At 50.2% G+C, this 14952-nt stretch overlaps 1 protein-coding gene across 5 annotated transcripts in view; it reads left to right on the top strand.

Moving 5' to 3' along the window:
- The window catches only part of KALRN (kalirin RhoGEF kinase), a 424214-nt gene that overhangs the window by 398833 nt on the left and 10429 nt on the right, over nt 1–14952 (top strand). For all 5 annotated transcript variants that reach the window (XM_069732606.1, XM_069732607.1, XM_069732608.1 and 2 more), the window contains 4 exons: nt 3382–3513; nt 4115–4279; nt 4961–5039; nt 5171–5371. In XM_069732606.1, coding sequence (XP_069588707.1) covers nt 3382–3513; nt 4115–4279; nt 4961–5039; nt 5171–5371 — 577 coding nt within the window. The remainder of the gene's footprint in view (nt 1–3381; nt 3514–4114; nt 4280–4960; nt 5040–5170; nt 5372–14952) is intronic.

Raw genomic sequence — 14952 nt, 5'->3', positions numbered from 1 at the left:
ATTTTCATAGATCTTTTATTTATTATTACTTTTGTCAGATTCAAGTTATTTCTGTGACCATTGTGGGGTTTTCTGTCATTAAATGAGGGGCGCCAACAATTTTGACCACGTGTGTACAGTCTGATGAGACCGAGAGGGAGAATTGTAGCCATAATTGCACAAGGCAGAAAGCCTACATCGGTCATCACCAGATGATCATTATCCTTAGTGAGGCATGGTGGAGACAGCATTGTCCTCTGGGGCTGAGATTTTGTCAAGCGGGAGGGGGACTATGGACAGTTCCAAATATGAGACAATTTTACATCAGAACCTTTGGGCCGCTGCTAAAAAGCTGAAGATGAGGAGGAATTTCACCTTTCAGCGACAACAACCCTAACAGACGTCCAAATCACCGAAAGAACAGCTTCTCCAGAAGATGGAGATTGGGGAATGGCTGATCCCAGACCTAAACCCAAGGGACAATCTGTGGTGACCTGAAGAGGGTGCTGTACACAGGGATGTCCCCGCAATCTGTGCTGACCTGAAGAGGACGCTGTACACAGGAGATGTCCCCGCAATCTGTGCTGACCTGAAGAGGACGCTGTACACAGGAGATGTCCCCGCAATCTGTGCTGACCTGAAGAGGACGCTGTACACAGGAGATGTCCCCGCAATCTGTGGTGACCTGAAGAGGGCACTGTACACAGGAGATGTCCCCGCAATCTGTGGTGACCTGAAGAGGGTGCTGTACACAGGAGATGTCCCGCAATCTGTGGTGACCTGAAGAGGACGCTGTACACAGGAGATGTCCCCGCAATCTGTGGTGTCTGAACAGGGCGCTGTACACAGGAGATGTCCCCGCAATCTGTGGTGTCTGAAGAGGACGCTGTACACAGGAGATGTCCCCGCAATCTGTGGTGACCTGAAGAGGGCGCTGTACACAGGAGATGTCCCCGCAATCTGTGGTGACCTGAAGAGGACGCTGTACACAGGAGATGTCCCCGCAATCTGTGGTGACCTGAAGACGACGCTGTACACAGGAGATGTCCCCGCAATCTGTGGTGACCTGAAGAGGGCGCTGTACACAGGAGATGTCCCCGCAATCTGTGATGTCTGAAGAGGACGCTGTACACAGGAGATGTCTTTGCAATCTGTGGTGACCTGAAGAGGACGCTGCACACAGGAGATGTCCCGCAATCTGTGGTGACCTGAAGAGGACTCTGTACACTGGAGATGCCCCCGCAATCTGTGGTGACCTGAAGAGGACGCTGTACACAGGAGATGCCCCCGCAATCTGTGGTGACCTGAAGAGGACCCTGTACACAGGAGATGTCCCCGCAATCTGTGGTGTCCTGAAGAGGGCGCTGTACACAGGAGATGTCCCCGCAATCTGTGGTGACCTGAAGAGGACGCTGTACACAGGAGATGACCCCGCAATCTGTGGTGTCCTGAAGAGGACGCTGTACACAGGAGATGTCCCGCAATCTGTGGTGACCTGAAGAGGACGCTGTACACAGGAGATGCCCCCGCAATCTGTGGTGACCTGAAGAGGACCCTGTACACAGGAGATGTCCCCGCAATCTGTGGTGTCCTGAAGAGGGCGCTGTACACAGGAGATGTCCCCGCAATCTGTGGTGTCCTGAAGAGGGCGCTGTACACAGGAGATGTCCCCGCAATCTGTGGTGACCTGAAGAGGACGCTGTACACAGGAGATGACCCCGCAATCTGTGGTGTCTGAAGAGGACGCTGTACACAGGAGATGTCCCCGCAATCTGTGGTGACCTGAAGAGGGCGCTGTACACAGGAGATGTCCCCGCAATCTGTGGTGACCTGAAGAGGACGCTGTACACAGGAGATGTCCCCGCAATCTGTGGTGACCTGAAGAGGGTGCTGTACACAGGAGATGTCCCCGCAATCTGTGGTGACCTGAAGAGGAGGCTGTACACAGGAGATGTCCCGCAATCTGTGGTGACCTGAAGAGGACGCTGTACACAGGAGATGCCCCCGCAATCTGTGGTGACCTGAAGAGGACCCTGTACACAGGAGATGTCCCCGCAATCTGTGGTGTCCTGAAGAGGGCGCTGTACACAGGAGATGTCCCCGCAATCTGTGGTGTCCTGAAGAGGGCGCTGTACACAGGAGATGTCCCCGCAATCTGTGGTGACCTGAAGAGGACGCTGTACACAGGAGATGACCCCGCAATCTGTGGTGTCCTGAAGAGGACGCTGTACACAGGAGATGTCCCCGCAATCTGTGGTGACCTGAAGAGGGCGCTGTACACAGGAGATGCCCCCGCAATCTGTGGTGACCTGAAGAGGGCGCTGTACACAGGAGATGCCCCCGCAATCTGTGGTGACCTGAAGAGGGCGCTGTACACAGGAGATGTCCCCGCAATCTGTGGTGACCTGAAGAGGGCGCTGTACACAGGAGATGACCCCGCAATCTGTGGTGTCCTGAAGAGGGCGCTGTACACAGGAGATGTCCCCGCAATCTGTGGTGACCTGAAGAGGGCGCTGTACACAGGAGATGCCCCAGCAATCTGTGGTGTCTGAAGAGGACGCTGTACACAGGAGATGTCCCCGCAATCTGTGGTGACCTGAAGAGGGCGCAGTACACAGGAGATGTCCCCGCAATCTGTGGTGACCTGAAGAGGACGCTGTACACAGGAGATGTCCCCGCAATCTGTGGTGACCTGAAGAGGAGGCTGTATACAGGAGATGTCCCCGCAATCTGTGTTGACCTGAAGAGGGCGCTGTACACAGGAGATGCCCCAGCAATCTGTGGTGTCTGAAGAGGACGCTGTACACAGGAGATGTCCCCGCAATCTGTGGTGACCTGAAGAGGACGCCGTACACAGGAGATGTCCCCGCAATCTGACTGATGTGGAGCTGCTGCAGGGAGGAGCCAGGAAAGATCATCAATCCTAGATGTGCCGCACTGATAGATCGCGACCCAAAAAGACTGCTGCCAGAAATTCACAGGGACTGCAACAAAGTATTACTGGAAGGGTGTGCAGATTTATGCAATTGCAATTGTTTCACTTAATTTTTATTTTTACACTCTAACTGATTTCCGTTTGTTCCTCACTGAATTTGCACAGATTATTGGTGACATTTTAAGGAAAATTTCTGAAATTATTTTTTCCTGTAGGACTATTTACATGACAAAAATCTTAGATTTCACAGAGGTGTGTAGACTTTTTATAGCCACTGTATATCAGTACTGTGCCAAACAAGTCAGCACCAGGGGCACGGAATGGCTCTGACCCCATAGTCCCTTATAAACAGCTCAGATTAAATTGGACAGATGGAGGCCCTCAAACCCCGAACCTCAATACATACATGTCAGAGCCATCAGTCCACGTGGATTTGGGGTTCACCTGCTTGGTTTTGTGTCCTGCAGGTGTCCCCGGGGCTCCCAGCCAGCCCATCGCTCAGGAACGAAGCAGCACCTCCGTCATCCTCCGCTGGCTGCCGCCCTCGAGCACGGGATACTGCACCATATCGGGGTACACAGTGGAATATAAGGATGAAGGTGAGTGGGCCGGAGCCCGCGGATTAGGGGCACATTGTACTCGCTTAGGCTACGTTCAGATTTGCGTTGTGCGCCGCTGCGTCGGCGACGCAACGCACAACGCAAATAAAAACGCACCAAAACGCACGCAAAAACGCTGCGTTTTGCGACGCATGCGTCCTTTTTTGCCGAAGTTTGGACGCAAGAAAAATGCAACTTGTTGCATTTTCCGCGCCCGACGCTTGCGGCAAAAAAAACGCATGCGTCGCACAACGCAGCACAACGCATGTCCATGCGCCCCCCATGTTAAATATAGGGGCGCATGACGCATGCGTTGCCGCAGCGTTTCCCGACGCAGCGTCGGGAAACGCTAATGTGAACGTTGCCTTACAATTGGGGGAGGTGGACAGATCTGACGTCCTACAGTGCACTCGCTCGTCATGGCCCTATAATGTGAGCAAAAGGTTCAGGGAAGGAAAGTGGGCTGAGGGGTGTACTCCCTATAAGGCCAAAGGGGGTGAAGACAGGCAGCAAGCCTTCCTGTCCTGAGATGGGGCTGTAGTAAGAGGAACTCCATTCTCTCCCATCGTGGATGTCATGATCAGCTGCTGTCTCACCACAGGTTCCTCAGTTTGGCAGCAATCTGTCGCCTGCACCCTGGACACTTACCTGGTGCTGGAAGACCTGAGACCGGGGGGCACTTACCAGTTCAAAGTCAGCGCCAGCAACCCCTGGGGCCTCAGCCTCCCCAGCGACCCCTCCGAACCCCTCCGGCTGCCTGAGATCGGTGAGATGTGACCCCAATCATCCAGGTCCAATAAGATACACAAAACCCCAGGAGTGGACATTGTGCAGTTCTTGCTCAGGGACCGTCTATTGTCTAAGGACCCCTCTTATCCCACAGCTCCTCATTAACAACCTAGTTATCTCCCTTTAACGAACCCCAAAACGTGATCTGTCATGTATATTAAAATTGTCCTCATATGCAAAATAACAGTAGGAAGCAGCCTTTAAGATGGCAGTGAGCCCCCCAAACCCACTGCACAGCATCAAAGGATATGTCCATCCCTGCAAATCTGCCACCCCCCAAAGAACACATCCCCTAATGTAGGACCATCCTCAGAACTCACCCCAATGTAGGACCCGCCTCAGATCTCATCCCCAGTGTAGGACACTCCTCAGATATCACCGCCAATGTAGGACCCTCCTCAGAACTCACCCCAATGGATGACCGTCCTCAGAGCTCACCATCCAAAGTATTACCCTTCTCAAAACTCACCCCTCAATATAGGACCCTCCTTAGATCTCATGCCCAGTGTAGGGCCCTCCTCAGATCTCACCACCAATGTATGACCCTTCTCAGAACTCACCCCTCAATATTAGACCCTCCTCAGATCTCCCCCAATGTAGAACCCTCCACAGAGCTCACCACTATGACTCTCCTTAGAGCTTACACTTTACTTTACAGATGCCAACGCGGATGGATCTGCCATATACTGGAAGGAGAACTTCGAGCAAGTGTACCTTGAGCAGCAGGAGATAGGACGGTAAACCTGTAAAGCCCCCTGTGTGTCCGACCACCACATTGTCACCAATCTCTATGTCACTGCTCCTTCTCCTCAGTCACAAAGAGACGCGGCTACTCCCTGTATAATCTTCCTCTTTTGCCTCCATCCAGAGGAAGATTTTCTGTGGTAAAGAGATGTATCCAGAAAAATTCTCGGAAGGAATTTGCTGTGAAATTTGTCAACAAAAAAATGAAGAAACGAGAACAAGCGGCGCATGAGGCAGCCCTGCTCCAACACCTACAGCACCCACAGTATATCACTGTGCACGACACCTACGAATCCCCCGGCGCCTACATCCTCGTCCTGGACCTGTGCGTTATTACGTAGGCTGAAAGGGGTTATGGTGCTTCTAGCTCTGTATATAGGGAGTGTTGAGGGAGGATCTGGAGTGACCCTTCACGGTTGACGCAGTGATTTTCAAATTGATCCACAGAGCATTACCGGAAACTGAAAATGACCAGACGGAGACGTGTGTCTCTGTTTGGGAGGATCGAGCAGATCTCTAAGCCCCGTTTATTGTGTCGCACTTTTCATAATCTTAGCAAGTTACACTTCAACCAATAGTATAAAATCACACTTGCAACACTTGACCTATAAGAATGCAGGAACAGCCTGTACGTCAAGGTCTCGTAAAACAATACACCTTCAGTCTCATGCTCTTGTACAAACTAGAACAATCAAGGTCTCAAGCTATGAACTTTTACCTAGTAACAGAATGTATCTCAAAACAGCAAGATGGAGTCAAAAAGCACAAAATTAAGCCTGCTTTATTTTTTCTAATGTTAATGTTTAACCCTTCACATTCCCCCCTAGATAAATTTTGTTAACTAATATGCAGCATCAGAGGTACTATCCCGAGCTATAAGCTCGAGGGGTACGGTCTTTACAAGACTGGTGCCATGTTACAAGCCATGGCTGTTGTGGCGCACCCGTCCCCCCTGTATGCTAAATTTACGGATAACAATTATTGATGACGGCGGAGGAGGTCTTCTGAAGGTAGCCATGCGCTTGGCTTCAACATCTTCATCAGGTAACTCTGTGAAATTGGTGTAGAGAAGAGCAGGGGTGGCAACGCTTTTGTTATCATAATTAGCTGTCTTAGTGCAGAATTTCCTAATACATACAGAAATACACCAAAAAACAAGTTTTAGTATTACATACATGACAAGGATAAAGGCAGCGATGTGTAAAACACTTTGCAAGATTCCAGCTATCCAGCCCCCAATTCCTTTGAACCAATTGGCTGGATTAAGAAAGGAGAAGGTGTCTGCCCACCAACTGTCCTTATTACGGTCATTGTCTTTATCATATTGATCTCTGAGTCTTTGAATGTCTTCTAACTTTAACTTCATAGTGCTATTGGGATCTATATAATGACAGCAAGCGGGTCCAATAACTTGACACATACCACCCTGTGCTGCTGTTAAGTAATCCAGTAGTACAGTGTGTTGATTAGTGACTATGAAAAGTTGGTTTTGGACAACAGCAGTAGTATTAAACATTATGCCCCTTTATCTGCCACTAGTCTGTTTGACCAGCTTGCAGTGCGATGCGTGGATCCATGTCGGCCTTCCTTCCAGCTTTACTGACATAGGAGTAATAAGGAGGATCTGATGGGGGCGTGTCCTAGCTGGCCATGTGAGTGGAAGCAGGGAAGAGTGCTCCTGCTGCCAGAAGGACAAAAATCCTGCTTTAACCCCGATTTTCGGGTAACCTCACCTAAATCCGGCTGGCTGAAGGTCCGGAGAGTGCAGCGGTGCGGAGCGGCGGGTCCGGAGTCGGCAGCGATGACCAGGAGGCGGCAGAAAGACGCTGGCACCAGCGATGCAGGAGCCGGCCAAGATGGTGCCGATGCTAGGGAGGACGCCGAGAAGGAGAACGCCGCATGTCAGCGACGCATGGAGGTGGCCGCAAAGCTGCAGCAGTATGCCAGAGTGGAGGCTGCTGAGGAGGCAGAACCAGGATCTGGAGCTGGAGCTGACCAGGAGGAGGAGGAAGCAAGCACAGCCGAGCAGCATGAGGTACAGAGGGGGAAGGAGAGAGGCAGCATGGCTGGGGCTAGTGGGGGACCTGAAGCCATATCACAGGGAGAGGAGCCGACTCTTAGAGATGTTATCACACTGATCTCTTCATGTCAGCAATCCCTGAACTCCTTGGCCCAGCAGATGCAGGAAGTTAAAGGGGACACGGCACAGATTAATGCGGCTCTGTAGAAAATGGACAAACGTATAGGAGTGGTGGAGGGGAGGGTGAGCACGGCAGAAGATCACATAGTTAAGCTACAAAAAGCTGAAAAGAAGTTCGCCCAAGCAATAGCCGAGCTCGCTGCCAAAAATGAGGATCTGGAAAATAGATCCAGAAGAAATAATATACGTATAGTGGGGCTGCCTGAAAAGACTGAGGGGAGAAATCCCACTGAGTTTGTGGAGAACTGGCTGCTGGAGAACATTGGGAGCACAGTGTTGACAAAAATCTTTGCTGTTGAACGGGCTCATAGGGTCCCGCCGCAGCCCCCTGCCCCAGGAGCAAATCCCCGTACCATGCTTGCTAAAATACTGAACTACCGGGACAGAGACATTATCCTTAGAAAGGCTAGAGAGATGGAGGATCTGACGGCTGGAGGTCAGAAAATCGCCATTTATCCGGATTATTCCGCTGCGGTTCAGAAACAGCGGATGAAGTTTACTGGAGTCAAGCGGCGACTGAGGGAGCTGGGAGTGCAGTACTCAGTGATGTTTCCCGCCAAGCTGAGACTGGTGGCTTTTAATAAGACACATTTCTTCCTGACACCGGAGGACGCTACCCAGTGGCTTTATACTCATGAGAAAAAAACTTAAGGGAATGGGCGACTGACATTTCGGCAAGATCCAGTTGGGATTTGTTTTCTCTGTCGATGGAGGAGAGTTCTGCGCTCGTTAGCAATGGTTAAAGAGTTGAGCAACTGTTGGGGGTTTTGCTGGGCCATATTGAAGGAATGGCCGGAGGGGACAGTACCAACTACTAAGTACGGGGGAGGAGGGTTATGCTGGGTACTGTGAACTGGTTTGGTACTTTTTCTATATGTTAATATAAGTTGAAATGTTAAGATACAATAAAGTAAAAGTTGGGGGGGAAATTGTGATTGCTATGGCAGCGGGACGCGAATGGAGAGGGTTAAGTGAGGGAGAGTGTTCGCAGTGGGCAGTGGGGCCCCACTCTTGATGAGAGGAAGAATGCGTTATATTGGGGGGGTTAGGGGGGCAAGTTGGGAGGGGGCAGGGGGGTGGGAGGGTTGGGGCAGCTCATACTTGGGAAATTGGATACTTTAAGAAATGATGAGCCACATGATGGGAGATTGTATTAAAATATTGAGTTGGAATGTGAGAGGTCTGGCGGATAAAACACGGCGAGCGGCAAGTCTGCAGTATGTCCGAGAACAGAAGGTCTCAATGATATGTCTGCTGGAGACACATTTAGTGCGGAAGAGGGTGAATGTATTGAATAGGCGCTGGATACAGAGGGCGTATCACTCTACTTTCTCGACGTATTCTAGGGGTGTGTCTGTGTTAATACCTGCGGGGGTGCAGTATGAGGAGGTAATGGTAAAAGAGGATGTGGATGGTCAGTATGTGGTGGTGAAATGTAAAATAAATGGAGTGTTGATGTGTATAGTGGCAATGTATATTCCGCCCCCATACTCAAGCAAGAAGATAAGAGAGGTGCTGGAGAGGGTAGAGCGCTGGGGACCGTTACCATTACTAATTATCGGCGACCTTAATAATATATGTGATGACTTTTGGGATAAGAACAAAAACCCCCAGAGTAGGACGGCGGGACATATCACTACGTTTGGGACTTATGTCGGGGAAGTGGGCATGGTTGATTTATGGAGAGTTAGGCATATCGGGGAAAGGGCGTATTCATGCTACTCGCCAGCTCATGGTACTTTGTCTAGGATTGATCTGGCACTGGGTAACCGATTACTAGATACGATGGTAAGGGACGTGAGATATTTACCTAGGGCTCTCTCAGACCATAGTCCAGTTGAAGTGGAATTTCGATCAGTGGGGACACGGAACGGGAGCAGAAGGGAGTGGAAAATTCACCCTAATTGGCTACACAGTATAGACTTGGAGAAGATTAAGAAGGAATTGGTGGAATTTTTTGAGATAAATGAGGGTAGCGTAGATGTGCTTACTGTGTGGGAAACCATGAAAGCGTACTTGAGAGGGCTGTTGTTTAGGGATATTAGCAGGTGTAAGCGGAAATCGAGAGATGCAGAGAGGCTGGCGATAGATGGGCTGAGGGTGGCTGAAGATGAGATGGTAATAATGGGTACTTTGGAGGCTGGGAGGAGGTTAAAGGCAGCTCAAAGCCAGCTAGAGGCGGTCTTGCTGAGTAAGGCTGAAAGGAAAAGGGAATTCATGAATTTGGCCTATTACCAGGAGGGTGAATCAGTGGGTCATTTGCTGTCGCTGGTGGCATCTGCCCAGAGAAATACTTCCTTTGTTCACTCTTTGGTGACTGGGAGTGGTGTTGCTGTTTCTGAGACTTCAGAGATTTTGGAGACTTTTGCAGATTTTTACGCAGACTTATACTCCTCTCGGGTAGATGGGTCAATGGAGGACATGGTGGCGTTCCTTGAGGAGTTGGAGCTCCCGAGGCTGAGTGACACAGCTAGGGAGGATTTGGAGGCTCCCATTACGGAGGAGGAACTGGGACGGGCATTGCAGTCGATGGCTAATGGGAAGGCGCCTGGCGTAGACGGATTTCCTGCCGAAATTTATAAAAGCTTGGGGGAAGTGTTGATCCCTAAATTGAAGGCGGTCTTGGAAGAGGCTACGAATGGTGGAAGGCTACCGGCATCTATGCGGGAGGCCACAATAGTGGTGATTCCAAAGGAGGGGAAAGACCCGACACAGCCGGATTCATATCGGCCAATTTCTTTGCTTACTATCGACGTTAAACTCCTGGCTAAGGTGTTGGCGATGAGGTTGACAAGTGTTATTTCTGGCCTGATACACTCAGACCAGTCTGGCTTTATGCCTGATAGGTCAACTGCGATTAATCTACGAAGGCTGTATATGAACTTGCAACTCAAAGCCGATAACTGTGGCCAGAGAGTTATTGCATCTTTAGACGCTCACAAGGCGTTCGATAGTGTGGAGTGGGGGTATCTCTGGCAGGTGTTGCGAAGAATGGGGTTTGGACCGCAGTTCATATCATGGATTCAATTAATGTACTCGATGCCGATGGCCAGGGTTAGGGTAAACGGGGAGTTGTCACGGACCATACAATTGGCTAGAGGGACGAGACAGGGGTGTCCGCTTTCACCCCTTTTGTTTGCTCTGGCGGTGGAACCACTGGCCGCTACGCTTCGACAGTCTGATGAGATGACGGGGTTTAAATATGGGGTGATTGAAGAAAGGGTGGCGTTGTATGCGGATGATATTTTGTTGTTTCTGGCTGACCCGGTTGCATCCTTGGAGGGAGCCATTGGGATTATTGAACGATTCGGATCAGTGTCGGGACTTAGGATAAATTGGAGTAAGTCTATCTTGTTTAAGGTGGACGATGTGGATGGGGAGCCATTGGAGGACGGGCGACTGGAGGTGACGAGTAAATTTAAGTACCTGGGAATATGGGTATCTATGCCGGTCACTGACTATATACATGAGAATCTGACTCCAATCTTGGGTGCCCTCAAGGCAAAAGCGGATGCATGGCTTAAGCTACATTTGTCTGTGGTAGGCAGGGTGAATCTTATCAAAATGATTCTGATGCCGAAAATATTGTATATTGTTCACAATGCGCCGGTTTGGATACCACGTGGGAAATTTAGACAGATCAACTCTCTGTTTAGGAATCTGATTTGGGGGAGGCAGCATCCGCGTATCAAACTGGAGACACTTCAGCGACCCAAGGATGATGGGGGTCTGGCATTGCCTAACCCTGAGTTGTACTTTCTTGCAGCCCAGAGTCAGCATTTAAGGGGCTGGGCGCATGAAGGGTCATCTGGGGCGGTACAGCGGCTGATGGAAGTGGTGACAAAAAGAAGGCCAGTGGTACAATGTTTGGAGGATGGATCCTTGGAGAGTTTGGGGAAGCTATATCCGACTTTGCTGTTGATGCGCAAGCTGTGGAGTAGATTGAGGCACATACGTGGGATCACGGACTTGACTAGATACTCGCCGCTATGGCATAATAACAATCTGAAAGAATTTGAGGCATTGGGGGTACTGATAGAGTGGTTGGGCAAAGGGATTCAGTATGTGTATCAAATAATTGAACAAGGTGAACTGAAATCATTTTCCCAATTGCAGGCGGAATTTGGTCTTGGGTCTGCAGGGGAGTATCAATATTTGCGGATGAGGCATGCCTTTGGAGCTCAGAGTAGGAACGGAGGTATTAGGATTCAAAGGGATATAGTAGTGGAGTATGTGTGTAATGATGGGACGACTGGAGGAGTCATATCCACTCTGTACAGGGATCTGTTGCACACTTTTCTATTGGGGTTTCCAATAATGGCAAGAGCTAAATGGGAAAGGGATTTGGGCCCAATAGATAACGAGACTTGGGAGTCGGTGTTGGAATGGATCCCAAGACTGTCGCTGAGTGAACCGTATAGATTGTCACAGCTTTATGTGGTACACAGAGTTTATAGGTCTCCGATGGTGTTATATAAGGCAGGATTGCGTAATGACTCTGAATGTCCGAGGTGTAAGTCTACGGATGCAGACATTTTCCATATGATGTGGACATGTCCGAGGTTGGCTGCCTTCTGGGTGGTAGTTTTGAGTCGTATGGAAGGTGCGTATGGATGCACGGTGCCAAGGGATCCAGTTGTCTGTTTGTTGGGATGCGTGGATGAGATTGGAGTGGATAAACACCTAAAGATAGCTATAGCCAGATTGTTGTATATGGCTAGGAAGGTGATAGCTAGAAACTGGATTAGGGAAGAGCCGCCGTCAAGAGGAGAGTTCCTCCAGTATGTGAAACAGGGCCTGACACTAGAAAAAGGGATTTATAAGAAGAAAGGGAAAACTGAAACGTTCAATAAAATGTGGTCTCCATGGATTGCTATGGGATAGTAATGTGAAGTGTGGCTTATACGAATGGTTGAGGGATTAGATACTCTATTGTTTTAATGATGGTAGTAATTAACAAGATGAGCTGCTTTGTGGGGTGGGGGTGGGGGGCTTTGGGATCGAAGGGGGCTGTTTGAAGGGGGAGGGGGGGGAAATACTCTATATTGAAAATGTAAATGTAACATGTTAATTGCCTTGTTATTCTTAATAAAAATTTATTTGAATAAAAAAAGAGGAGGATCTGATAGGGACCGTCATACAAGGGTTCTAGTCCGTGTTTTCTGACATGCCTTTTCACGACCACAAAGTCACCAGGCTTCAAGTTGTGACAAGTGTCGGTTTCTGCTGAATCTGGAAGGGAAGAAGAAACTAAAGCATGGGTGTTAGCAAGATTTTTACTAAGTTGAATAACATATTGAAAAGTACAGTCAGTTTCCTCTGATAACTACAGAGGCTGGAAATTTGCAACTAAGAACCTAGAACCAAACAATATCTCATATGGGGACAGGCCATGTTTTGCCTTAGGGGTAGTACAAATGTGGTACAGTACAATGGGTGGGACCTCTGGCCATGGAGCCGTAGTCTCCTGCATCATTTTGGTCCATTGTCCCTTCAGCGTGCCGTTCAGCCTCTCAACTTTCCCACTAGATTGTGGATAGTACGAAATATGGAGGGCTACAGTGGATACAAGCATTGCCAGAACCTCCTGATACACATGAGAAGAAAAGGCCGTGCCTTGGTCACTTTCAACGACTTCTGTAACACCATTTCTGCATATGACTTCCATCACCAGTTTCTTCACTGTGGTTTTTGCAGTCATGTTGGTAACGAGGAATGCTTCCGGCCAACTGGAGAACAAGTTGACAACCACCAGACAATATTCATACCTTCCAGACTTCGGCATCGTGATATGGTCCACCTGGAGCCTTTGGAGAGGATAGTCGGGCTTAGCAAGGTGCTTCGGGGGTACACGTTGAAGTTGACCGGGATTGCAGGTCTGACAGATGTTACATGCACGGTTGAGTGCTGTCAGGACTGTAGAAATACCCGGAGCCCGGTAGATTTTTTGGGCCTGGTTTTTTCCTCAATGTGTGGGCCCATGTGCCCACGTGGTAATAGCAGGGTACATCCGCTTAGGAAGACACAAGTTGGTCCTTTTTCCAGCGACCATGTCCATACGTGCTCCATCAGCCTTCCACTGCTTCACTTCTTCCTTTGGAGACATTCTCTGCATCGTCATTAAGCGGTCTCGCCGGGTCCGACAGAAGACCTCAGTCTGTCGTGAATCATCAGGTTCCTGTAGAGTCAGTGTTTCTTGTAACTGTTTACACTGAGAGCCTGTGGTCACCATAGCTGGTATGGTCTGTTCAACGGGTAGGAGAGCAGTGACTTTTGCTTGCATATCCGCAAAGGCGTTACCAACAGTCTGTGGACTGTTCCTAGGACCGTGCTCCTTAACTTTGATAATGACCACCTGGGTAGGTAATTTGATTGAGTCCATGAGGGTTTTAACAGCTTCAGCATTCTCCACTGGAGTCCTGGCGGTGGTAACAAATCCTCGATTAGCCCATAGGGCTCCGAAATCATGAGCAATACCAAATGCATACTGTGAGTCCGTGTATATATTAGCCCGCCGGTCCTTGGCCAGATGTCACGCACGCACCCAGACTGGTTGGCGCGGGCATACGGGGGTGTGGCCCCACTGGACCACAGACCAAACTTCCCTGAAAGGGGCGTAACTAAGTAGTTTCCTAGGTGTTCGCTGGAGCCTCTGATGGTGAGGTCAGACTTGTACAATAGGAAGCTACCAGGTGCCACTCCAGGGTGATGTCTGGCTGTGGCTGCTGATCCCACTAAGGAACGGAGCGGGCACGGCTGGCACTCTGGCTGACAGGCGGGCACGGCTGGGACACAGGCAGGCAGACGGGTACAACAGAGACACTGGCGGGCAGGCGGACACGGTTGGCTCTCTGGTAGGCAGGCGGGTACGGCTGGAACATAGGAAAAACCGGTAGGGACCGGTCTGCAGGCAGGTATGTGAAACAGGTTGGAACCTGTTCAGACAGGAGGACTTAAAGTAGAGAAAGACCGCAAGAGCTGATGCAGAGCGAAAGCACAAGAGCTAGAACCAAGAACAGAAATGCAGGAGGCTGAGTACGAGTAGAAGGTGGAACTAAGAGAAGAGAAGGAGAAGACAGAGCAAAGGGCGGAGCCGCAAGAGGCGGAGCCAAGAGCGGAGATGCTGAAGGCGGAGCCAAGTGCGGAGACGCTGGAGGCGGAGCCAAGTGCGGAGACGCTGGAGGCGGAGCCAAGAGCGGATATGCTGGAGGCGGAGCCAAGAGCGGAGACGCTGGAGGCGGAGCCAAGAGCGGAGACGCTGGAGGCGGAACCAAAAGCGGAGACGCTGGAGGTAACGCCAAGAGCGGAGACGCTGGAGACGGAGCCAAGTGCAGAAACACAGGAGGCGGAACCAGATAGAACCGCAAAGAGCGGAGCCACAGAGCAAAGCCAGAGAGTGCGAAGCAAGATCTGAGTGCAGAGCCGCAAGAGTGCGGAGTGTAAGCAGACTGAAAACACAAGGAAAGACAAAGCAGGGAAGGAAGCCACAGACAAGGAGACCGAGAAAAGACAAAGTACAGACAAGGCAATGGAACAAGACACAGGGACAAAGACACAGGGACCAGGATATTCTGCCTCCTGGAGGGCAGACTACAAGATCAAGGCAATAGCACAGAGAAATGCCTCCAGAGAGGGAGTAACTCAGAGCACGACCTGGCAAACTCAGAAACAAGAAACAAACTGAGCTAACACATTGCACAGGCCCA

This window comes from Ranitomeya imitator, chromosome 7 (genome assembly GCF_032444005.1).
Source record: "Ranitomeya imitator isolate aRanImi1 chromosome 7, aRanImi1.pri, whole genome shotgun sequence".
In the NCBI taxonomy this organism is placed as follows: domain Eukaryota; kingdom Metazoa; phylum Chordata; class Amphibia; order Anura; family Dendrobatidae; genus Ranitomeya; species Ranitomeya imitator.
Note: the sequence above shows the minus strand (reverse complement) of the source record. Positions and strands in the feature narration are given on the sequence as shown.